Source organism: Leptodactylus fuscus, chromosome 3, assembly GCF_031893055.1.
Source record: "Leptodactylus fuscus isolate aLepFus1 chromosome 3, aLepFus1.hap2, whole genome shotgun sequence".
Lineage (NCBI taxonomy): Eukaryota > Metazoa > Chordata > Amphibia > Anura > Leptodactylidae > Leptodactylus > Leptodactylus fuscus.
The window spans coordinates 59422597-59449715 of NC_134267.1; the positions used below are offsets into that span (position 1 = coordinate 59422597).

The 27119-nt window shown below is 42.7% G+C and overlaps 1 protein-coding gene across 2 annotated transcripts in view; it reads right to left on the bottom strand.

The window, feature by feature from the left end:
* SYNE1 (spectrin repeat containing nuclear envelope protein 1) overlaps positions 1-27119 on the bottom strand; it is a 274048-nt gene that overhangs the window by 212054 nt on the left and 34875 nt on the right. The window contains exons 9-12 of one of the 2 annotated variants that reach the window (XM_075267636.1): positions 25716-25754; positions 5226-5333; positions 1859-1996; positions 1496-1660 (exon numbers count right to left, since the gene is read on the bottom strand). In XM_075267636.1, the coding sequence (XP_075123737.1) occupies positions 1496-1660; positions 1859-1996; positions 5226-5333; positions 25716-25754 (450 nt within the window). The remainder of the gene's footprint in view (positions 1-1495; positions 1661-1858; positions 1997-5225; positions 5334-25715; positions 25755-27119) is intronic. The other variant, XM_075267635.1, reaches the window with a different exon arrangement.

Genomic DNA, 27119 nt, shown 5'->3' on the forward strand with positions numbered 1-27119 from the left:
TTGCTCCATTCACATGCAGCAATTAGGAAGTATTTGGTCCCCATTTAGTGATTGCTGTGCGACCTAGCGAAGACATGCCCTTTCAAGCTAAACCTTCTCAAGTAAGGTACAATAAAGAGCCTAAAACACAGAATAAATTCAAGGTATGTACAGTCAGAATTCTCTGCTTTAAGATTAGTAAATCTCTGCCACTGATTCTAGTACATCCATTATAAAGTATACCATCATTTTTCTCTCATTGATTCCGAATATATCATCTGTGACTCTCTGTATAAAACTGCAGGTACATGAAAGTACAGTATTGGCAAATTAGACAATAAGTACCTGGAACATTTCCTAAGTGTCACACTTTTTCCCAGCTCTTTTCCTCCTTAAAATACCCCAACATCAATGCACATAGATAGCGGCACTACTACACCATCCCTTCTCATTTCCAACCTCTGAGTCACTACAATAGCTTAGGATCACTTTAGGGGTATCACAATTGCGTCCGTGTCCGCTCGCCGGGTCTCCGCCCTATTCCCCGGGAAAATTGAATGAGGACGGCTTCCCTATGGTCAATTTTAAAACCCATTCATTTGAATGGGTTTTTAAAGCAAACCGCCAGTGTCCGTATGCAGTCTCTCCACAGGGAGACCCAGCGGGCAGACATGGTTGCAAGTGTGAATGCCCCCTTAAACATAATATTACAACCAGGATATATATACTGTATCATGACCTCTCCTTCAAACAACAAATGTAACCTACAGCACTGTACAATATATACCAAGACTGCAAAAACTGATTTAATTACAAATGAAGATAATTAAATAAAGATGATTAAGGCTTATTGACACAGCCACGCCATTTTTCACGGACAAACCTCCATTATAAGATCTACTGTATCCATATACAGGATATATTCACATGGTAGTGAATAAAGACTATATGATGAGACTTTTGTAACTCCCGTCACATGACCACTACAGAACTCATGTAGGTCAATGGGTCTATTCACATAACTCTATTTTTATCCATTTTGACAGATAAAGGCTAGACTCACTAAATCACTATCACTGACGCCACCCGTGAATCCCAGCCTCCCAGCGACAACATACTGTCCCAAACCAATTATAGTACAGGACAGTATGATACTGGGAGAAGGACGCCTAACAGCATATATAACTAAGTTGACCCACTCCCAGCAAGAGGTTCAACTCTGGTGAAACTTGGTTGTGTGCATTTAGGCAAAGATAGAGCATGTCAGTTTTTAACAGCCATGAAAAATGGCCATATGAATAGAGACATTTGGGGGAACTTATCATTCCCTCTACGGTAGAAAACTTTTGTAGAAGAATGATATTCAGGGACATTTGGGGAAAGGACTTTTCTTTGCTTTACTATAGAAAAATAGCTTTAAGAAAACATTCAATACAGGCTAAGTGGTGCCAATCCAAATCACACATTTGTACTGTATATGCTTTGTTAACACATGTATTTTAGTATATTTTCTTACCTTGTGTTGCTCTAGTTTTCTGTGTATCATATTTGCTGTTTCTTCATGAGATTGTTGCATAATTACATCTTCCCTGAGTGCAACTTCGGCTCGATATAACCAGGAGCCAATGGTTCCTAACGGAGCTGGTAGAGATTTGTCAAGCTGTACGTGCCAGTCAAAAACCTAGAAAAAAAACATAATTTGCATCAATTTCTAATTTATCATGTGTAGACATTATGTGAGAGGAGCCAACATCCTGCACCATATAACCTATGAAACTATAAGCAGCTGAACATTTCACATCAGTCCAATACATTCAGCTTGTGTGAAGATACAGAGACAAATGAAAATAAAGACATACATACAAGATCAATAACCTACCCTGGTAGAAACCTTCTCCCACGCCTGCTTCACCATTGTCTGGTCAAGTGATAATTTTCCATCTTTGCCCAATGGCTGAATGGCACTTTCTACTTGTTTCCTTTTTACTTCATACTGTACTCTATATTGTTTATATAACTGCAAAATGAAAGAAAATGACAAAGATCAATGAAATAGGAATAAATTGTAGCAAAGTACAGTTTGTTCAAGAAAAGTCCTTACACAAAAACACAACACCCGAATGTCTAGAATATATATACACTATGTGTTCAAAAGTATCCAGACACCAGGCTGAAAATGACTTACAAGTTCATGGCACCCTCCATCGGTAATGCTGGAATCCAATATGGTGTTGGCCCACCCTTAGCCTTGATGACAGCTTCCAGTCTCGCATACATACATTCAATCAGGTGCTGGAAGGTTTTTGGGGGAATGGCAGCCCATTCTTCACGGAGTGCTGCACTGAGGAGAGGTATCGATGTAGGTCGGTGACGCCTGGCACGAAATTGGCGTTCCAAAATATCCCAAAGGTGTTCTCTAGGATTCAAGTCAGGACTCTGTGCAGGCCAGTCCATTACAGAGATGTTATTGTCGTGTAACTATTCTGCCACAGGCCGTGCAGTATGAACAGGTGCTCAATCGTGTTGAAAGTTGCAATCGCCATCCCCGAATTGCTCTTCAACAGTGGGAAGCAAGAAGGTGTTTAAAACATGAATGTAGGCCTGTGCTGTGATAGTACCATGCAAAACAACAAGGGGTGCAAGCCCCCTCCATGAAAAACATGACCACACCATAACACCACCGCCTCCGAATTTTACTGTTGGTACTACACACGCTGGCAGATGATGTTCACCGGGAATTCGCCATACCCACACCCTGCCATTGGATCGCCACATTGTGTACTGTGATTCACTCCACACAACGTTTTTCCACTGTTCAATCGTCCAATGTTTACGCTCCTTTCACCAAGCGAGGCGTTGTTTGGCATTGACCTGCGTGATGTATGGCACCCAATCACCTGACCACGTTTGAAGTCCGTGAGTTCCGCGGAGCGCCCCATTCTGCTCTCTCATGATGTTTATTGCCTACTGAGGTCGCTGATACCTGGTAGTAGGTGGCAGCACAATGCCCCTAATATGAAAAACGTATGTTTTTGGGGGTGTCTGGATACTTTTGATCACATAGTGTGTGTGTGTGTGTATATATATATATATATATATATATATATATATATACTAGCCCGCGACTTTGTCTGCGTGTTGTTGGCGTATATGATCCAGCTATATTCAGCGAATTGCTGCCGTCGATAGTTTGCCTGCTCTGGCGATTCGGCAGCTGTCAAGCTGTCCTGCTGCTGAACTTGTTCCTTGTGCCGTGCCAGTGATTGTTCTGGCATCTCAGCAGCTCGCTGGGACGCCATATAATGAGCGTGTTGTTGGTGTCGATGATCCGCCTGTTCTGGCATTTTGGCAGCTGTTAAGCTGGCCTGCCATTGAGCTAATTCCATGATAGTTTCGGCACTACCATGATAGTTTCGGCAATACCATGATAGTTTCAGCACCTCAGCAGCTCGCTGGGACGCCATAAAATGAGTGTGTTGTTGGCATCAATGATCCGCCTACTCCGGCGTTTCAGCAGCTCTCAAGCTGGCGTGCCACTGAACTTGTTCCTTGCACAGTGCTTGTGACTGTTTCGGCATCTTTTTGGGACGCCATATAATGAGTATGTTGTGGGTGTCAATGATCCGCCTGCTCCGGCATTTCGGCTGTTTTAAGAGCCGCTTGAAGCCTAGCTTGCTCAATCCTCTTGAGCTCCGCTTGAGAAGTCTGTGACTTCTGGCTACCTTCAAAACTGTGGTTATATTAGAATTTTGCGACAAATTAGATTTTCTTTTTCCCGGTATGTTTAAAGGTTGGCAAACTTCCAATTTGGATTAAAGGTGTTTTCCTATCTCAGTATCTAAGCACGCTACCTGGAGCAGATCAGATAATATGCAAATACTTCTACACAATGGACTCAGTGTTATCTGTGTGTTTACATAGAGAGATAACAGACCAGGCTTTATCTGCAAACTCCAATTAGCTGAGAGAGTGCTGCTGGCAAGAGCAGTTTAATATAGTATATGAATATAAATTCATAATAGTCGTGAAGTCCTGTCATTTACCGGGATAAAAAGTAGCCTATGTGTTAATCGAGGTTACAAACTATCTATGTGCCAAATTTCATCCAAATTCATTCAGCCATTTTTGCGTGATCAAGTAACAAACACACAAACATACAAACTTTCACATTTATAATATTAGTAGGATAGGATATACACATACACACACTCGCTTATATGTATACATATGTATACTCACCAGACTGTTCACTGCAGCATGCTGACTGAAATTATGTGTTTGTTAGTAAGACTGGGTTCACATATATCAGATGCGTCCGGGTATTCCTACCACTATGCTGGTCACAACTGATGACAATATAACTATTTGGAGCACTATTCAGTGCCCTGTTGCCTCAAATGGGGCACAGAGCCTTACTTGGATATATATTTCCACAAGCCATGATGGCAAATTCCTCAGGCAGAGGTAATCTATGCAAGACACTCAGATATAAGTAAACGTACCCTAACAGCCTTGGATCTACAAAACAGCCATCATGTCAACTTTTTGCCATTTAAACATAGTAGACCCAATACCAAAACATTGCGGTTATTTATTATGGAGTAGGAAGCTCAGTTTTCACCAAAAGTTTCCTTCATGATCACATGAACATAGAGGTAGATATGCCCATAGAAACAAACAACACATGCGTGTCCATAGATTTTCCTGTTATATTTGTGGGATTAGAGGTACTGAGAGCTGCAGATGTGCCCAGTACATGTGAATGGATATATTTGTACAGATGTAAATCACGTGTTCATGTTTTGAGGCGTTACACATATGTATGGTAAGCTGTCATGGATGGGTTGCTAGGCAGCTCTAAACCACAGAGGCAGGCTCTTTGTCAAGGTTTTCTAATGGCTTCACCAGCGAAACTGGTAAACAGCAAATTGGTGCGATTTTTCAGCTACGCCTTGTGGTCACTCTCTTAGAACATAACAGATTCCAATATATAATAAACTAGAGAAAGCACTCTGCATGGGTGCAAAGGATCCCACCAAAGTCAGGAAGATCATCTAGCAACTGGTGAGACTCTTCAACAGTTATGGCTAAAAACTTTAAGATGTGCTCACACAGAATAAGTTGGTTTAGGATATACATAAATATTTTGTGCAAAACCCCCAAATCCCACCAGGTGTACAGGTAATATGAGCTCATAATAACAGCTTGGTTTGCAGCACTCCTCCTTGAATGTATTATTCATGTACCTGGTATCTCTCCTGTAAACTGTTTTCTATGGTTTGTGCCCGGGTGATGTCCCTTTCAAACTGTTCAATCCAAACTTTTAAGTCCCGAAGTGCCAGCCTGTCTTCTCTCTGTAAAAGGTAAGAAATGATATGTCTATAAATGATGCATAAGCATTGCACAGTAAAGAATGATACAGTAACATATACACAACACTATAGTCACTTTACTCTTATACTACTTTATATCATACACCAATAGTTGTGGCGACTACTTCAGAGAAGCTTACTGAGTACTAACACTTTGTCCAGATCAGGGGCGGATCCAGGGCCGGGCGAGCCAGGCAACTGCCCGGGGCCCCGCGCTTAGCGGGGCCCCGCGGAGCGGCCGGGACCTAACAAAATGGTCCCGGTCAGCATGTCCCGATTCCAACTAAGCTCAGCGTTAAAGCAGGAGCTGACAGCTCCTGCTTTAAACTCCTATGTATTCGGCTCATCGGCGGTAGGACGCCGATGAGCTGAATGCATAGGCGTTTAAAGCCGGAGCTGTCACAGCTCAGCTCCTGCTTTAACGCTGAGCTCCGGGCCTCCGGCATTTGTAGCCGCGATGTGATGACGTCATCACATCGCGGCTACAATATGTGTATGAGAGAGGAGAGAGCTGGTGTGTGGAATGGTGAGTGTGTGTGAGAACGGCATGACACTGGGGCAGATGGAGGGGGGAGAACGGCATGGCACTGGGGCAGATGGAGGGGGGGAGAACAGCATGACACTGGGGCAGATGGAGGGGGAGAACGGCATGACACTGGGGCAGATGAAGAGGGGGAGAGAATAGCATGACACTGGGGCAGATGGAGGGGGGAGAACGGCATGACACTGGGGCAGATGAAGGGGGGGAGAACAGCATGACACTGGGGCAGATGGAGGGGGGAGAACGGAGAACGGCATGACACTGGGGCAGATGGAGGGGGGGAGAACAGCATGACACTGGGGCAGATGAAGGGGGGAGAATGGCATGACACTGGGGCAGATGAAGGGGGGAGAATGGCATGACACTGGGGCAGATGAAGGGGGGAGAACGGCATGACACTGGAGCAGATGGAGGGGGAGAACGGCATGGCACTGGGACAGATAGAGGGGGAGAGAACAGCATGACACTGGGGCAGATGAAGGGGGGAGAATGGCATGACACTGGGGCAGATGAAGGGGGGGAGAACAGCATGACACTGGGGCAGATGGAGGGGGAGAACGGCATGGCACTGGGACAGATAGAGGGGGAGAGAACAGCATGACACTGGGGCAGATGGAGGGGGGAGAACGGCATGACACTGTGGCAGATGAAGAGGGGGAGAACAGCATGACACTGGGGCAAATGAAGGGGGCAGAACGGCATGACACTGGGGCAGATGAAGGGGGGATGGCATGACACTGGGGCAGAGACGGGGGGAAATGAAACTGTGGGCAGATAAAGGGAGAGAATGGCATGAAACTGGGGACAGAGATAGAGGGGGGACATGAAACTAGAGGTAGATGAAGGGTGTATATGAAAATGGGGGGGAGATATAATTTACGGGTGGAGTCAACATAAAAGTGGGCGGGGCCTACTTTGTTGCGGTGCGCTGCGCGCGCCGCACGTTTTGCTCCCTCTTTCTAGTCTTCAACAGTTGGGAAGTACAGGTTAGAAGTGCAAGACCCCCAGTAAGTAGGGCCCTGCCAAAGTCAATTGCCCAGGGCCCCGCAAACCCTGGATCCGCCACTGGTCCAGATTTGTGCTATTCACTTCCTCACAAGGTTTTCATGGAGGCATGTGACTGAAGAGGTTGTTCAGGAATTAGAGTAACCCATGGGGGAGGCCAAGGATGCTGTAAAATAAAAAAAATAAAGCAAACCTTTCCCTGGTGCTTCTATTTGGTCTATTTGGTCTTGTGCTGGTGCATCAATGCCAGAAGGCCACAGCCCCATGTGACTGCTGAGACCAATCACAGTCCTCAGTGGTCTCTGGAGATGGATTGGTGACATCACTCATATTATACATCACTGCTTACACCTCCCCTGGCTGCCACGTGATTTATTCCAATTCCTGAACAACCCCTTTAAAACAGACATCAACTAAATGTGGACGTGGGAATAAGACTTTACACGCATAAAAAGTACAAAACCCAAAGGCCACAATCACCACAAAGCAATAGAAGATTGGGGGAGGTGTAAAGTCTAAAGCAGCATTGCTCTCTCAGACACATCTAATAGTTTACTAGTCCAGTATTGCTTCTGCTACAAACGGTCACAAAGGGTATGATGCCATATAATACAAGTGCCAACTGGACTCAGAACGTATGGATATGGGAATCCCAACATATTACTAAATGTTCTGCCTGATCCAATAGTGCGAGTCTTTTATGTAGGTACAAGGTGACGTGACTATTATTCCCATCTCGGAAGTCGCTGCGTAGATGGTACTAACTGCTTCTAAATTCCAAAGCCAAAGGGAGAGATGTACAGGAACAACTGAGCAATGCTTTTCTGCGCTGTTTCCATAGACATTAATGGGAGCTACAGAAGCATAGCACATTTACCTACACTGTTTCCATACCTGTAGTGCTACAGTGTAACTCAGCTGTGCTAATATGTTTCTTTTGCTACATTTCACCTCTATGGAAGTTACAGGAACTACAGCACTGCTCAGGTGCTCTCACAAGTCTCACCCTATTGGATTGGATTTAGGAGCTTTAAGGGTCTATTCACATGGAGGAAAATGGTGAGGAATTTGGTGTGGAATTTCAGCACTGAAAAAAAAAGCCTCCCATTGACTTCAATGGCTTCCTTTTTCTGCTAGTAGAACCCATTGAAGCCAATGGGAGGCTTTTTTTTCAGCCCTGAAATTCCACACCAAATTCCTCACCATTTTCCTCCGTGCGAATGCACCCTAAGGGCTAGTTCACACGTAAATTACGTGTGGCTTATTTTGGTCCTGAAAAAAAAAACTTCCTAATTAGGAAGCGTTTTTTGGACCTTGCCACACTTTTTGTGGAGCGTTTTTTTTTTTGTAAAAATCGCTTCCAAAAACGCCAGGCAGGTTTCCCCTTCCATTAAGTGAATGGTCCGCAAAAAACGCGTCACGTTTTTTTCCGCGCAGGTTTAAAAAAAAAAAAAACGTAACACGTTTTTATGCAAAAAAAAAAGCATGGAAAAAAATGTGCGTTTTTCGCTTTCCATTCACTTCTATTTCTTTCTACAGGTGGAAAACGCCTGAAGAAAGGTCATGTCACTTCTTTTTTCACCTAGCAGAAAAAAACACTAGAGTAAAAAAAAAAGCTAGCCCTCTACATAGACCACCATTGTATGGAGGCAGATTTTGAGGCAAAATCTGCTGTCAAAATCCGCCTCCTTGTCCCCGTGTGAACAAGCCCTAAGAGCTGTTAATATCTTAATCTGAGTAGCTGTTTAGCATTACTTTCTCCACAGCAGATGGTTGTGTTGGGCAGTCATTACATGCTCCTTTAAATAACCCAGAATGTGATTTTTATACAGAAATTTATATTAATAGTAACTATTTTCTTCATTAATTAATTCATTACTTAATATTAGACTAAATTCTAGCCCTCACCCAACAGCTCTAATTCTCATTGATCAAGAAAATGAAGGGACAAAAGTGGTTCCAGTGACCTGTTACACAGGGAATCCTAACAGCTCCGAGAAAATAGGTGGCCAGTAGCATTCCTGCACATGGAAAAGAAGTGCAGGGCTACTGCAATACACTATAGAGTTGGGTGAACCTTCACTTCACGTTCAGAGATCCAAATATTTGTTTAGAGTCAGATATATCTGACACGAATCAGAGATAAAATTGTCTTAAAACATAGTGTATGACACTGTGAGGTCTAACAAGATTCCATCTCTATGGGGGCGTTCACACTACCATTGGTGACGGTCAGTAGCGTCCATAGTTATTGTCCATTACAAGATTTTACCAAAGGACACTAGCTGAACTGTCAGAAATCTGTTAAAATTTCCAATCATTTCAATGTGATTTCATCTTATGTCCATTTACACTCAATCCGTCAGAAGTCCATTAAATGGATCAGTTAAAAAAACGGATACATTAACATCAATTAGTGCCCGTAATTGTCTGTTATGATAGGTGTCCTTTTTTTTTTTTTTCAATAGACACCTTCATAACGTAATCCAATGGTAGTGTGAACCCTGCTTAAGACTCTATCTAGTCCATTTGTTAGGCCTCCGAGACAAACATAGAAAAGTAATGTGAAAGTGACAGCAACATGTATGTTTTTGGTAATTTTTCTTATACTAACATATTTTTCTTATTCTGCTCATGTTCTATTCTCCAGCCCTATTGGCGACAGGTTCAAACCCTATTTCAGTGGTTGATGGGAGTTCGCCTCACCCAAGACATTTTTACTTAATATGTCATCCAAACATTTATGTAAACATTCTTTGCTGCTTCTAATTGATATTCTCAAGTCACGATGATCTTTAGCTCTTGGAGATAGAACATTTGTTGCCTTTTTCCTTCTCTAATTTAATCACTGTGTGATATTATGTTGTGGGCCTGTATGTTTTGTGGTTACAGTGGGGCAAAAAAGTATTTAGTCAGTCACCAATAGTGCAAGTTCCACCACTTAAAAAGATGAGAGGCGTCTGTAATTTACATCATAGGTAGACCTCAACTATGAGAGACAAAATGAGAAAACAAATCCAGAAAATCACATTGTCTGATTTTGTAAGAATAATGAAATAATGGTGGCAAGGAATTTTTCTTTGAGGCTGAGTGCGTGGAATCCATTAAAGGGGTTGTCCCATCACAAGGATCCTATCTATACTGCTTGTTAATGTGGATTTAAGACTTTTCCTAAATACACTGCTTCGGCAAAACTGCTTTGTTTGTCCACTATCTTACTTTATTCAATTCATTATTGACACAGCCCTTGACTTATCTTCTCAAAAGTCAAGTGATGTATCTGCTGCTCTCAGGGGGGAGGGAGGAGGAGCTAAGTGCAGGGGCGCAAGCCTGTGTTTCAAGCTATTCCTGTGTCTACACCACGTGACCTAGCTTCCTGCTCTCAGATAGGGGAGAGGAGCTGCTTTCATTTCTTCTGTTCTCCCAGTTATCAGGTTAGCTAATTCAATTGTGTTCATTACGGCAGAGACAGGCAGTCTCTGTATGTAACACAGAATGGAGTTGCTCCTGCCTGTACTTCATAGTCCAATATTGTGCATATAGTGTTTAAGGACCTTTGATGACATCACAAGCCCTTCAGCCACCCCATAGGATCACGCTATGCGGTGGGCGGAGCTACAGGTTGCATGTGAAACCCCGCCCACCAAATGATGCAAGAAACCAGGAAGAAAGAAGATTTTGCAGCAGTGAAGACGGGTGAGTATGCGACGTGGGAATACCCCTTTAAGTGGTATGGCAATGGCTGCACCACCAGCAACATACAACGTGCAAATTAAGTCTATAGATCAGCTCATGGCTGCCTATGAGGGCAAAGCAAACAGGCATTCCCATACAACAAACCACATTATGAATGAGAAAGTTATAGCAACATACCCTGTACCACAGCACCTGCGCCTTTTGTACGTTTTGCTTATAGATTAGGCTTCATCCTATATGTGTGTTTATTACATAATAATAAACTTATTAGAAAATTAATTAGGCAAAATTCACACGTCTTTTTGGATGCATTTTTTTTTAATACAAAGCCAGGATCAGACAGTAAATGAAGGAAAAGTAGAATCATGTCCCAGACCATAGAAAGTTTCTAGATTTGTGGTCGTATCCATTGATCAGGATAACAGATGTCACCACTATGATAGTTTAAGAAAATCTTTAAAACTCTGCTGAATTTGTAACTACTTATATTTGCAAAAATGTTTAACTTTTAATTATCTACAAATACAGATATGATTATGCTCATGGTAATATCCCTTTAAATTAGTTTCAGACAAAAATATTGAGAGACAAAAGTTATTGTTTAACCCTATAGAGACACAGCTCAAAAGTGACTTGAGGACCAGGCCTCTTTTTTCAAAACTGACATGTGTCACTTTAAATGGCAATAACTTTGAGACGCTTTAACTTACACAAGTGATTCTGAGATTGTTTTTTCGTAACACATTGTACTTCATGTCAGTAGTAAATTTTTGTCAATATGTTTTGTCTTTCATTATGAAAAAATAGGAAATTTGGTGAAAATTTTGAAAAAAATGCAGTTTTCAAACTTTGAAATTGCAAGCCTTTCAAATAGAAATCCATACTACCCAAATTTTTTCATAAATATAATTAACCATGTCTCTGATTTATGTAGCAATCAAATTTTAATCACCCTTTCATTTTTTTCAGATATTATAAGGCTTACAAGTCAAGCAGTAATTTTCCAAATTTTCAAGAAAATTTCCAAAACACATTTTTCAAGGGACCAGTTCAGTTCTGAAGGGTACTTGAAAGGCCTCTCTAATAAAACCCCCCGAAAATCACTCCATTCTAAAAACTGCACTCTTGAAAGAATCCAAAACAGCAGTTAGAAAGTTTCTTAACCCTTTCAGCATTTCACAACAATTACAACAAAATGGAGGTCAAATTTACATTTTTCAATTTCTGTCACTAATATATTCATTTAGCCCTAGAATTTACACATTTACTAAGGGTTAAAGGAGAAACTGCACCCCACATTTTGTTACACAATTTCTCCCGAACACGATAATACCCCATATGTGCTGGTACCCTAATGTACGGGCACACGATCGCTCTCAGAACGGATGGAGCGCTAATTGGATTTTGTAGGCCAGATTTTGCTACAATACTTTTCAGGCGCCATGTCCCGTTTGCAAAGCCCCCAAGGTGCCAAAACAGTGGAAACCCCCAAAATGTCACCCCATTTTGGAAACTAGACCCCTCAAGGAATTTATCAAGGGGTATAGTGAGCCCTTGGACCCTACAGGTGTTTCACAGATTTTTTTACCATTGAGATGTGAAAATGAAAAATTACTTTTTTTTATAATAAAATGTCACTGTAGCCCCAAATTTTTCATCTTCACAAGGGGTTAAAGGAAAAATTGCACCCCACATTTTGTTACAAAATTTCTCCCGAACACGACAATACCCAATATGTGCTGGTACCCTAATGTACGGGCACACGGTCGCTCTCAGAGCGGATGGAGCGCTAATTGGATTTCGTAGGCCAGATTTTGGAACAATACTTTTCAGGCACCATGTCCCGTTTGCAGAGCTCCCAAGGTGCCAAAACAGTGGAAACCCCCAAATGTGACCCCATTTTGGAAACTATACCCCTCAAAGAATTTACTAAGGGGTATAGTGAGCACTTTGACCCTACAGGAGTGTAACAGAATTGGCCCAACAAAAGGAAAAGTGACATTTTTTGCTATAAAATGTTGCTTTAACCCCAAATTTTGCATTTCCACAAGGGGTTAAAAGAGAAAATGCACCCCAAAAATTGTCAAGCATTTTCTCCCAACTACAGAAATGCCCCTTATGTGGATGTAAAGTGATGTATGGGCACACTGTAAGGTCCAGAGCTGAAGGATCGCTATTGGGATTTTAGAGGGCAAATTTAGCTGAAATCTGTTTCAGGCACCATGTTGCATTTGGAGAGCCCCTGAAGTGCTAGAACAGTGGAACCCCCCTCCCCAAATGACCCCATTTTGAAAACTAGACCCCTCAAGGAATTTATCAAGGGGTTTAGTGAGCACTTGGACCCTACAGGTGTTTCACAGATTTTTTTTTACCATTGAGATGTGAAAATGAAAAATTACTTTTTTCCAATAAATCGTCCATTTAGCGCCATATTTTTAATTTTTACAAGTAGTTAGAGAATTAAAAGCCCCCCAGTTTGTCACACAATGTCTCCTGAACACGGCAATACCCCATATGTGGCCATAATCTGCTGTATGGGAACATGGCGGGGCTCAGAATGGAAAGAGGGCTATTTGGCTTTTGAGGGCAGTTTTCTGGTGCCATGTCGCATTTGCAGAGCCCCTAAAGTACCAATACAATGGAAACCCCTCAAAAGTGACCCCATTTTAGAAACTACACCTGTCAAGGAATGAATAAAGGGGTATTATCATTTTGAGCCTAAAAATGCTTCCCAAAAATTAATGTACAAAATGAAAATTTTAATTTTTAAAGAAATCTGCCATTTCGGTGCCCAATACGTTGCACCCACTTCGTGTTGTCAGAGACCTGTACTCCTAAAACTATTAAGTGGGCCATCCTGAGGGGCAAAAAATTATATATGTAGGTATAAACTGCTGCTTGGGCACATAGCAGGGCTCAGAAGGGAAGGAGCACTGCGCTTTTTAGCTTTTGGGGTACATATTTAGAGGGACTTTCTGGGTGCCATGATGTTTTTGCAGAGCCCTGGAGGTGCCAGTGAACTGGAATTCCCCAAGAAGTGACCCCATTCTGTAAGGGCAATTTTAGGGTCTCTGCAAAAGTGTCATGGCATCCAAAAAAAAACAAACAAACCGTCTAAGTCTGTGCTACAAAAACCCAATAACCCTTCTTCCCTTCTGTGTCTGGCTGTGCCCTAATATCAATTTATACCCACATATGACATTACGTGCATTATCCGGGGTACACCAGTATCATACATGTGTCATATATGTGGCATAAAATGCAGTTTGGGCACACAGCAGGGCGCAGAAGGGAAGGAGCGCGATGCGGCTTTTGGAGCGCAGATTCAGATGTTTGGTATCTGGACGCCATGTCATGTTTGTAGAGCCTGTAGGGTACCAGAAAAGTGGATTCCCCAAAGGTGTGACCCCAGTTTGAAAACTGCACCCCTCAAAGAATTTCTCAGGGGGTGTAGTGAGTATTAGTATCCCAGACGTGACTGCACAGCGGATGGCGAAGAGTGAATATATAAGCTGTGCGGAGGACATTGCAAACACCGAATTTCCTACTAGGTCCCAGTAGCTCCTATAATTGGGGGAGTCACTCTGGGGGTCACTTTGGGGTCACTTCTGGTATATTTTCCCTCGTAAGCTCTAAATCTGGGGTGTCCCCTGATATTCGCTCGCACAGCTTATATATTCCCTTCCTGACGCCGCCAGTTGTATTCTAATGATTTGGCGATTTTTGCGGGTTTTTATTCTTGCATTACTAGATGCTATATTTTCTTTAGTTTTCTGGTGACGCAGCCATATAAGGGCTTGTTGTTTGCGGGATGAGATGTATTTTGTAATGACACCATTTTTGGGTGCCTACAACTTACTGAATACATTTTATTAACTCTTTTTTTGCTGGATTTAAATAAAAAAAATCAATTCCGGTATTGCGTTTTACCTTGTAAATTTTTCGCCATGCAGCGTACAGTATAAGTAACATATTATCTTTATTCTGTGGGTCGGTACAGTTACGGCGATACCTCATTTATATTATTTTTTTATGCGTAACTAATTCTGCAGAACAAAAACACATTTGGAGACATAAATCAATGTTTTTTGCATCGCCATCTTCTGAGAGGCGTAACATTTTTATTTTTTGGTTGACAGTGTTGGTTGGGGGCTTATTTTTTGCGGGACAATGTGTGCTTTTTATTGGTACTGTTGTGAGGTGCATTTGACTTTTTGATCACTTTTTATAGCACATTCTGTAAGGTGAGATGGCGAAAAATCACTACTTCCGGCGGGTTTTTTCCGGTTTTTTTTTCCGTCATTCACCGTGTACATTAAATATTGTTTCAGTTTTATTGTACAGATTGTTACGGACACGGCGATACCAAATATGTATTGTTTTTATTAATTTTTAGTTGTTTTTTTTTATAATTCATTTTCTATAGAAAAAAAGGGTTTTTGGGGCTTGATAACTTTATTAATTGTTTCAAAACACTTTTTTTTTTTCCACTTTTTTTTTTTTAACTTTTTCATGTGTTTTTCATGAGTGAAGCTTGCATCACTGATCCTGTTTACAGAGTGAGTCACAGGCTTCAGTAAGAGCCTGCACGTCTCACTCTGTAAACAGGAAGTGAAGCTCGGCTCGTGCAGACGGACGGGACAGCTTATCTTCAGGAGATCCCGCACAGGATAAGAAAGGTAAGTGGGACTCAGGACTGCCAGGGGTGACTAATCAGACCCCTGGCTACATGGTAGGGATACCAGCACCCCCCGATCTCGCAGCGGGGGGTGCCGGGGATCCCTACAAGATCGGGCAACCCGTTGTTTGCCGTGATCATGTTTGATCACGGCAATCAACGGGTTAAAACCCAAAATCAGCACTCATGTCTGATGGAGGGGGATGGAGCAGGATGTTAGGTGTCAGATACAACTAACACCTGCTCCAAGAACACCCACACTGCGCTGCGGGGATTGTTTACATCCATGTGGTACTATTACCACATCGGTCGTGAAGCACTAGACATCCATGTGGTAATAGTACCACATGGGTCGGGAAGGGGTTAATATAGTGAAAAGCCATATACAAGATTGTATCTAAAAAAGTTAATGACAGTTGTGGAATCAATTACATAACTAATTGATTCCACTAATATTGTACATATTGCATCTATGTTCATGTACGTGATAAAGGATACCACATTTTGGAAAAGCACACTAATGTTTGGATTGCTAAGAAAAAAAGCCCAGAAACTATGAATGCTATACGAGTAAATTTGATATAGGCACATTTTCCTCTAGCCAAAGTTGCCTAGCAACATATTCTGCTAATAGAAGGGAAAGACGGAATGCGTTTGATACACCCACAGGCTAATTAAAATACTAATGTACCACATAGTTATAATTGATACTTTCTAATGCGTTTAGAAAATTTACATTGGTCCGTGCCAGGAGGGTTTCTATAAAAAAATAAATAAAAAGTTTTAATGCCTTGCGCACCTTCCCACATTTTAATGGTATAACTGAAAGTCATAACCAAGTAGTTTTCATTTATATATTTACAATGATGGAGTAAAAACCGAATAGATATAATATTATAAAGAAGAATGTGCTTTGTATTCATACCAAGCCAAACCCTTCATTGCCATCTGTTTACGAGGCTGCCTGGCAAGGAGGCTTCCTGGTCTATCACCAGGGGACCATATGGTTACGTTCTCAATTGTTTTAGCACCACAGTAGGAATGTAGAATGATGGAATAAGTTCATCTTAAACAATGTTTATTACTCTGATGTGGCATAACATAGTAATATATTCAGACTTTACATTGGTTTCCCCATTATAAATACTGATGGCATAGATCAAAGATGCTGAAGCGGTGAAGTTACGTACACAATGTATTCTTTCAAAAGAAGAAACTTCAGATTTTTTCCTGTTTTCTGGATTTTTTGTATAGGGCTGTGTTGCAAATCCAACAGAGTATAGCCAGAGTCAACTACAACATAGGCCCTTTCTGTCAGACTTACAATTGTGCTAAAAAGTTTACATACCCCAGCAGATTTTTTTGACCTTTTTTCAGAGAATATGAATGATAACACAAAAACTTTTTCTCCACTCACATTTAGTGGTTGGTTGAGGCCATTTATTGTTAAACTTCTGTGTTGTCTCTTTTTAAATCATAATGACAACCAAAAACATCAAAATGACCCTGTTCAAAGGTTCCCATACCCATATCCCACAGTTGTCCACGGATCTACGGGAAAAGGTAGTTGAACTTTATAAAACAGGACAGTTATACAAAAATATATCCAAGGAATTGATAATGTCAGTCCGCAGTGTTCACACTGTGATTAACAAATGGACACTCAGGGACTTTGTAAAAACCAAACCACGGTCAGGTAGACCAACCAAAATTTCAGCCACAACTGCCCGTAAAATTACTCAAGATACAAAGATATAACATCAGCTGAAATATAGGACTCTCTGAAAACTATCAGAGTGACTGTCTCAAGGTGCACAATAAGGAGGCACTTGAAGAAAAAATGGGCTGCATGGTCGAGTTGCCAGAAGAAAGCAATTACTGCACAAATGCCGCAAAGAATCTCGCCTTCAATATACCAAACAGTACAGAGACAAGTCTCAAAATCTCTGGAAAAAAGGTCATTTGGAGTGATGAGACAAAAATCGAAGTTTTTGGCCACAACCATAAACGTTACATTTGGAGAGGTGTCAACAAGGCCTGTGATGAAAAAAACACCACTCCTACTGCAAAGCACGGAGGTGGATCACTGATGATGTGGGGATGTGTGAGCTTCAAAGGCGGAGGAAACTTGGTCAAAGTTGAAGGAAAGACAAATGCAGCACGTTATCAGCAAATACTGGAGACTGCAAATTTGCTCTCATCAGCCAGGAAGCTGCGCATCGGACGTACTTAGATGTTCCAACATGACAACAATCGAAAACACAAGGCCAAGTCAATCTGTCATTGGCTACAGGAGTAAAAGTGAAGGTTCTGGAGTGGCCATCTCAGTCTCCTGACCTCAATATCATTGAGCCACTCTGGGGAGATCTCAAACTCACAGTACCTGCAAGACAGCCCAGGAATTTACAAGAACTGGAGACTTTTTGCCAAGAAGAATGGGCAGCTTTACCATCTGACAAAAAAAAAAGAACCTCGTCCACAACTACCACAAAATACTTCAAGCTGTCATTGATGTTAGAGGGGGCAAGACACGATATTAAGAACTGGGGTATGTGAACTTTTGAACAGGGTCATTTGATGTATTTGGTTGTCATTATGGTTTAAAAAGAGAAAACAAAGATATGTGATAATAAATGGCTCCAACCAACCACTAACCACGAGTGGAGAAAAAGTTTTTTTGTTATCATTCATATTCTCAAAAAAAAGGCCAAAAAAATCAAAATATTGGCCGCAAACTAGCGCGGCGCATACGCTCCCCGCTCCCATTGAAATGAATGGGAGCGTGTACGGCACGCAAAGGGTCACGCGGCGTACACGTGCCAAATCTCGCGGGACGTTACGCCGTGTGAATGCTCCCTTACTGTTGTGATGTGAGTGACCAGAAAGTAGAGACCATTGGAGGGCCCAGGAAGTGTCTTAGCCGTAAACAGTTTTCATTAACAATTTCCTAGCATCTTGCTACAGTATAGTCTGTGTAATTCCTTTACAAAGCTGGCTGTACTGCTGCCTCCTACAAGTACACTGCTCAAGGGGTAAAGTAACCAGTTCTCTCTCCTTTTTCTCGGTGTAACTTTTGTTAAACAGGTCATGGTTTAAAGAAGATTTATCAGAAGATCAGGCACCTATATCCTCAAAAAATGTATAATTTTGCACTATATTAAAAAGGGAAAGCAAATGAGCATTTCCTAAATGGAAACACAGAGTAGCACTATTAAATAGTTAATGATGACAGAATATGACGTTTCGAAGCTTCCTTTGAGCTTCTTCTTCAGATATAACTAAAAACACCTTCTAGAGGCTGCATATTTATAACTGGACACAGGGGTAGGATTACAGGAGGGAGGGGGGAAGAGGCTTATTACTATATACCTTGTACTCATGACCCTATTCCAGACGCTGGACAATGGAATGAACATCTCACGTGGGTTTATGTCTTTTTATACAAATCATTAAGACAGCCATTAAGATAACAACCTGGGATCTGGTAATTGATTGTTTCTTTTAATAGGTATATAGTAATAAGCCTCTTCCCCCTCCCTCCTGTAATCCTACCCCTGTGTCCAGTTATAAATATGCAGCCTCTAGAAGGTGTTTTCAGGTATATCTGAAGAAGAAGCTCAAAGGAAGCTTCGAAACGTCATATTCTGTCATCATTATGAGTTAGCCATTAAAAAAGGTATCACCTACTGAAGACTTGCAAAGTTTTTTTGTTTTTTATATTTTATAACCACTGGCTAACACGGTACCAAAACAAACATTTTCCTTTTATTAAATAGTTGAGAATCTTATTGTGGGGAATCACTTACAAGATAGTTTTGTCCTTTTAGAAGAAAGTTATATGAAAATCTACAACATCTGAATATACTGCATGCAATATATTAGTATAACACATTTGGAAATTAAATGTGTTTTTACAGATTGGTCTATTTGGCTCAAGACTGTATCCATCAGCCATCACTTTCCTTTCCAATTACTCAGTCTGACTCAATCTTCATTCTGGATTGAGGATGACACTTTACATGTGGAGGAGTAGGTCACATCCTGCACGGTATAATAATACTTCACAGCAACAGCATTGAAAGAGATCGAATTTATTTCATTTAAAAGGTTTCAGGGCTTTCAACAGAGAACTCTGAGGTCATAGCAAGAATATAATACTGGGCATTTAATGGTTTAGGAAGTTCTGTTCACTTTTATCCACATAAAATACTTCATGGCTTATATTATGTGCTATTCACAACATGCAGCTTTTCAGTTTAGCAGGAATTCATGAATCAATTTTATAGAAACAGCAACAGTGACACCTTCAGGAGTCAATTCATTGATACAAAGGCAAACCATCCTAAATTCTCACATCTACAGTCATTTTTAAGATGTCACAAGACTGCAGAGGAAAATAGATGTTATTTCCAACAGTATATAAAGCTATATTTAAATCTAAAACTTAATGGATTTATTATTAAAAATGATGAGACTTTATAGCATTGTACCTGTTTACAACGCAATGATTGAAACCTGATCCTATTTACCTCCTCATGGCACCCAAATGGTGCAAGAATTGCAGGTAATATTGAATTAAGGCTGAATAACAAGCTTACCTGCTAAACTATCTGGACTTACCCTTAGGCCCAGTTCACATCTTTGTTCGGCCCATTCAGTTCTCCTCTACGCATGAAAAATGCGGAGAGAAATGCGCTGCAAGCCCCATTATAGTCTACGGGGTTTGTGGGCTTCCTAAGGTAACCGCTTTTTTATGCGAATTAGGTTTCCGTTCGAGGGGGTCCCCAAGCGAACTCCCCAAACGGAAACCCATGCGCAGATGTGAATCGGGCCTTAGCTGTGAAACCTGTTATGTTTGTATGCAATCGTTAGATTTCAGGGTGCTAAACTATGATCAGGCTGTTACACCAATAGGGTCTAGTGTTCTACACAGGATTTCACAAACTGCCTATTTTTTAGTATTGTGTCTAGAAAGAAGTTATAATACAGCATGTGCTTTATGTTAGTCATGAGAATGGTGCAGCAGCATCCTGCACATGTGTACGTAGATGATAGTAAAGCCAGTACATCTCACTCACATGGACTCTTCTCCTGTAGATTACATACACTGCTCACTGTGCTGGGCGATTTCTTTTTCAACACTATACTATAACAGATTTAAGACAGCTATGTTTAAATTGCTAAACTGAGCAGTATAATACCACCATGTTGCCACTAGAGCGCTACAATTTAGATGGATCGATTTCAGGTTGCCCCCTCAGAACAACCTGTGCCTGTGTTTCCTATGGGAGAATATGAACAGCACAGAAGTGAGTTTCCTAACTCAGAACTCTAAGGGCTAGTTCACACGTGGGCAAAGGGGAGGTTTTTGACAGCGGAATTCGCTTCAAAAACCTCTCCTTTAACATGGTGGTCTATGTAGACCACTAGCTTTTTTTTTCCTCCTAGCGTTTTCCGCCTGAAGAAGCGACATGACCTTTCTTCAGGCGGAAAACGCCTGAAGAATTGCATAGAAGTGAATGGGAGGCGAAAACCGCGCGGTAAAAAACCGCGCGGTTTTTTGCACACAAAACCGCGCGTTTTTTTGCAAAAAACCGCGCGGTTTTCGCCTGCAGTTTCTATAGCACATATAGGAAAAAAAAACCCTAGCGAAAACCGCTAGCGAAAACCGCGTCAAAAACCTCGTCAAAAACCGCGTGGAATGCAAAAAACAGCGTCAAAAAAACTCCTCGAGGTTTTTTACCTCGCACAAATAAGCTAGGCGGTTTTCACGTGTGAACTGACCCTAAGGCAGACTTCACAGATGCTAACAAGCAGGTGATGCCACTCTGGCAGGTATAGGTGACCTCATCTAAACAGCCACAGCGTAAGGTTGGTCATACATTAGACATTTTGGACAACCAATGCAGACCAATACACCTTTTGTGACATGAATAATAATGAGTGATGGCAGATATCTGTCAAGAAGATGATCTGACATTGTATTATGCCGTAGCTAAAAGTCATTCATGCCAAATGACAGAACTGCATCCCATCAATGGAAGCTCAGATGAGACAATAGATCACAGGAGAGACGGACTGGGGATTTGTCAGTTTTACTGATGGCACTGCCATCCAAGACCACGTCTTTCATAAGCCAACCATGAACGACATGTAATTCGTAAATAGTCGTCTGACATTTGTGACATTGTCATACAGAAGGAAAATTCTCCCAGCAAAATCAGTTAGAAGCTCTCAGGAACTAATAGCTGATTTTGTCGGTAGAATTTGTAGATCGGATATATTAAAATGCTTGTCCAGTTTCAGACTCATATTGAGAAATAAATGCTATTGTTGGTATAAAATAAGGTTTTACAATTTTTCAATATACCTTCTGTATCAATTCCTCATGGTTTCCTAGATCTCTGCTTGCTGTCATTCATACTGCCTATTTGCAGTAGATAAAAATCAGTCCATGGTCATGTGATATACAGTCCATGGTCAAGTGATATACAGCCCATGGTCATGTGATATACTGTACAGTCCCATGGTCTTGTGATATACAGTATAGTCCACGGTCATGTGATGGACACACAGGTGCACAGCTTGTTACCAGGCATATGTCTGATCACTGAGCTGTGAGTACAGGGCCGCCGATAGGCCAGTACTACTGCTACTGGCGTCAGGGGCCCGGCCAAATTTAAAAATGCGGGGGGCCCGGTTTTGGCCCGCCACCGTGTGCCGGCCCCCTGGCGCCCGCAGCAGTCATTGTATGTCTGCTGTCTCAACTCAGATCTGCATCCAGAGGACGCAGATCTGAGTTGCAGACATACGCGGCTGAAGCAAGGAGCTGACCTGTGTCAGCTCCTCGCTTTGCCGCTGCCCCTCTCTTGCTGACACATATGCAGCTGAAGCGAGGAGCTGAGAGGCGGCAGCGGCGAAGCGAGGAGCTGACACAGGTCAGCTCCTCACTTCAGCGCTGCCGCCGGCTACCCGACAGTGTAGACGCGATGTGATGACGTCACATCGCGTCTACAACTGTGCGCCAGTAAGAGAGAGAGGCGCCGAGAGAGCAGCGGGGGAACGAAGGAGAAGGTAAGTCTAATGTGGAACGTGAAACTGGGGGCAGATGAAGGAGAGGACGGCATGACACTGGGGGCAGAGATGGAGGGACATGAATCTGGGGGCAGAGATGTGGAGACATGAATCTGGGGGCAGAGATGGGGGACTTGAATCTGGGGGCAGAGATAGAGGGACATGAATCTGGGGACAGAGATGGGGGGACATGAATCTGGATACAGAGATAGAGGGACATGAATCTGGGGACAGAGATGGGGGGAAATGAATCTGGGGGCAGAGATGGAGGGACATGAATCTGGGGACAGAGATGGGGGGACATGAATCTGGGGGCAGAGATGGAGAGGACATGAATCTGGGGGCAGAGATGGAGAGGACATGAATCTGGGGGCAGAGATGGGGAGACATGAATCTGGGGGCAGAGATGGGGGGCATGAATCTGGGGGCAGAGCTGTGGAGACATGAATCTGGGGGCAGAGATGGAGAGGACATAAATCTGGGGACAGAGATGGGGAGACATGAATCTGGGGGCAGAGATGGGGGGGCATGAATCTGGGGGAAGAGCTGTGGAGACATGAATCTGGGGGCAGAGATGGAGAGGACATGAATCTGGGGGCAGAGATGGGGAGACATGAATCTGGGGGAGAGATGGGGGGACATGAATCTGGGGGCAGAGATGGAGAGGACATGAATCTGGGGGCAGAGATGGAGAGGACATGAATCTGGGGGAAGAGATGGGGATACATGAATCTGGGGGCAGAGATGGGGGGACATGAATCTGGGGGCAGAGATGGGGGAACATGAATCTGGGGGCAGAGATGGAGAGGACATGAATCTGGGGGCAGAGATGGAAGGACATGAATCTGGGGGCAGAGATGTGGAGACATGAATCTGGGGGCAGAGATGGAGGGACATGAATCTGGGGGCAGAGATGGAGAGGACATGAATCTGGGGGCAGAGATGGAGAGGACATGAATCTGGGGGCAGAGATGGGGGGACATGAATCTGGGGGCAGAGATGGAGAGGACATGAATCTGGGGGCAGAGATGGAGAGGACATGAATCTGGGGGAAGAGATGGGGAGACATGAATCTGGGGGAGAGATGGGGGGACATGAATCTGGGGGCAGAGATGGGGGGACATGAAACTGGGGGCAGAGATGGAGAGGACATGAATCTGGGGGCAGAGATGGAAGGACATGAATCTGGGGGCAGAGATGTGGAGACATGAATCTGGGGGCAGAGATGGGGGACATGAATCTGGGGGCAGAGATGGAAGGACATGAATCTGGGGGCAGAGATGGAGAGGACATGAATCTGGGGGCAGAGATGGAGAGGACATGAATCTGGGGGCAGAGCTGTGGAGACATGAATCTGGGGGCAGAGATGGGGGGACATGAATCTGGGGGCAGAGATGGAGAGGACATGAATCTGGGGGCAGAGATGGAGAGGACATGAATCTGGGGGAAGAGATGGGGAGACATGAATCTGGGGGAGAGATGGGGGGACATGAATCTGGGGGCAGAGATGGGGGGACATGAAACTGGGGGCAGAGATGGAGAGGACATGAATCTGGGGGCAGAGATGGAAGGACATGAATCTGGGGGCAGAGATGTGGAGACATGAATCTGGGGGCAGAGATGGGGGACATGAATCTGGGGGCAGAGATGGAAGGACATGAATCTGGGGGCAGAGATGGAGAGGACATGAATCTGGGGGCAGAGATGGAGAGGACATGAATCTGGGGGCAGAGCTGTGGAGACATGAATCTGGGGGCAGAGATGGGGGGACATGAATCTGGGGGCAGAGATGGAGAGGACATGAATCTGGGGGCAGAGATGGAGAGGACATGAATTGGGGGGGCAGAGCTGTGGAGACATGAATCTGGGGGCAGAGATGGAGGGGACATGAATCTGGGGGCAGAAATGGGGGGACATGAATCTGGGGGAAGAGATGGGGGGACATGAATCTGGGGGCAGAGATTGGGGGACATGAATCTGGGGGCAGAGATGGGGGGACATGAATCTGGGGGCAGATGAAGGGTGTATATGAAGCTGGGGGAGAGACGAAGGGGGGGGGACATATCATTTACGGGTGACTGTAGGAGGATTATACAGTGTGCGGGCACATGAAAAATTAATGAGTTGTCGGAGTCAACATAACAGTGGGTGGGGCTAAATTTCCCGCGGCGCGCAAAGGGATACGTTGGTAACCAGTCACAATCAGCTCCCCACTTATCCCTGCACGGAGAACTGCAGACCCCCCTTTTTTTTAATGGCCAGTTCTTTGTGCAGGGATAAGTTGAGCTGATTCTAACTGGTTACCAACGTATCCCAGCAAGGGAGGCCAAAAACGCAATGTGAATAAGCCCTGAGGATGTATTAGGAGAGCTCTTATAGATGGTGTTGGCTCTCTACATATAGTAGATTTTACCTGCAAATAGAATCTGATTAAGCCTTGTAATGCTGCTAAATAAAGGGAAATGTGATACAGAATTGGTATGACGCAAAATAAGGTAATTTTAAAATGGCGGGGGGGGGGGGGGGGGCAGACACTTAGGCTGTATGGGGCCCCAAAATTCCTGATGGCGGCCCTGTGTGAGTATAACGAGCTGTGCTCCTCAGTGTTCATCACATGACCATGGACTGTATATCACATGACCATTGACTAATATTTATCCATTGGAAGCAAACCTTAGGAATGACATCAAGCAGAGACCTAGAATACCCTGAGGAATTGATAAAAAAGTATATTATCTTTAGAATAACTTTTCAGTAAATCAACAATGAAACAAACAATTAAATATTTGTCTAAAACTGAACAATTCCAATTGTCCAAATCCTTTTTACTGATGAACTATCCCTGGGACAGCCCATCAAAAAGTCAGGATCTGACACCTTAGGACCAGTCATTTGAAGAGACCACAACACTTGTGCAAGCACTGCAACCTCTTCACTGCTTACATCATATCATGTTTGTTATATTGTGGCTGTGTAATGTTATTAGACCCTCACCCCATTCAGTTCCATGGAACAAGGCTGGATATACATTGCACGCTACTATGAAGCAGAGTGTATAAAGTAAAAAGTGCAGAAGTCATGACACTTGCACAATCACAGAGATCTCTGTAAACAGATGATCATCAGAGGTCCTGGGTGTCAGACCACCATTAATCTCTTATCAATGACTTATCCCTAGGATAGTTGATCAATAAAACATAACTAGAGATCCCCATCCAAGTACTTGCCTATACTGAAACAACCCTCATCTTCAGGTGCAAATTAATTCCCTGAACAATAATGTATAGCTAAAGAGAATGCATGCAACAGAGTATTGTCAAGGTTAATGAAAATGGTCAGATCTTGAAGGACAAATGCACTTCTTACATACCTCTAACGTCTGCTCTATTTCTCTAGGATCTAGCTGTAACTGGCAAGCATAGTAAAGCACAAGAAGGATGTAAACACAATCACTGGTTAACAATGAAATGGCAATGACAAGTAAGAACAGGAAAACATGTAAGAAAGTCAAGAGAAAGAAATATCAGAAAATGAAACATGTTACAATATAAGAAAACACAGAACACAAGAAGCCTACTGCTGCCTTAGGGATGTAATATTTCACAACCACTGCTTTCCTATGTTAACTGCAGTATGTAATACAAGGAGAGACAATGCCAAGGTTATAACACAGAATGATGAAATGTTAAACAAACATATATATATATATATATATATATATATATATATATATATATATATACACAGAGGGGAAAAAAGTCGCTATACAGACTGGTTATGAGATGTTGCCACTGCACCCTGCTGTATTACATCTACCTCCACAACATTGACTTGGCCCTCAGCGAGGTTTAAGGAGCACAACTGTATATAAGAATACTTTGAGACTACAAATGGAGGCAAAGGGAGACTTTGTACAGAGTATTCCTTTTTATGGAGATATTCTACCCTAGAAGCATTGTTTCTTTGATGGTGCTGTACAGAAGTATCATACACTTTGATCAGTTGCTTTGTCACTGTGCTAGCCATTTGTTTCCATTACTAAGGGCCCCTTCACACGGAGTAAACGCGCCGCGCATTGTGGCGCGTTTACGGCGCGTGTACGCCGCTTTTTTTACGGTGCGCGATTACGCCGCGTTTACTGCGCGGCGCGTTTACTCCGTGTGAAGGGGCCCTAAGATTAATCCATTATTTCATCCATTATCCCTAAGATTAATCCATGATTTCATATGGGTCAGCTACACACCTATGTCTTATTACAGGTTTGTGACCCAGGATAAAACTCTAGAGCATTTCTATGCCATCTCTACCATAGGAAATATAGCAATTCTACAGCATTTTCACAATTACAATATATATTTTTAATAAAGATGGTAAAAAACTGTCACTGTTATAGAATTACTGGAATTACAGTATTTTTTTCCCAATAAGCCTTCATTATGGTTAATATGTTCATTGTGCAAGAGCAGCTGCTGCACAAACCACAGATTTCACTCCGGCATTAGGTTTATTAACTTCATCAGGCACAATGCCAGTTCCAGCTACGGCTTCCACTGCCAGAGGCAACCTTCCAATAAATTGGGTCTGAACCACTTTCTGGATCTTTTGCAGAACCCATTAGTTATAAGAGACATGATTATACGCCGTATACTTATATATACATATATATTTTAAGACTGTGGGACGTGTCTTTCTCAAACCAAAACAATATAGCGGTGTTAAATCCTGACGTAACAGCACTGAACTGCCAACTCCTTCTCGATAACAATGAAATTAA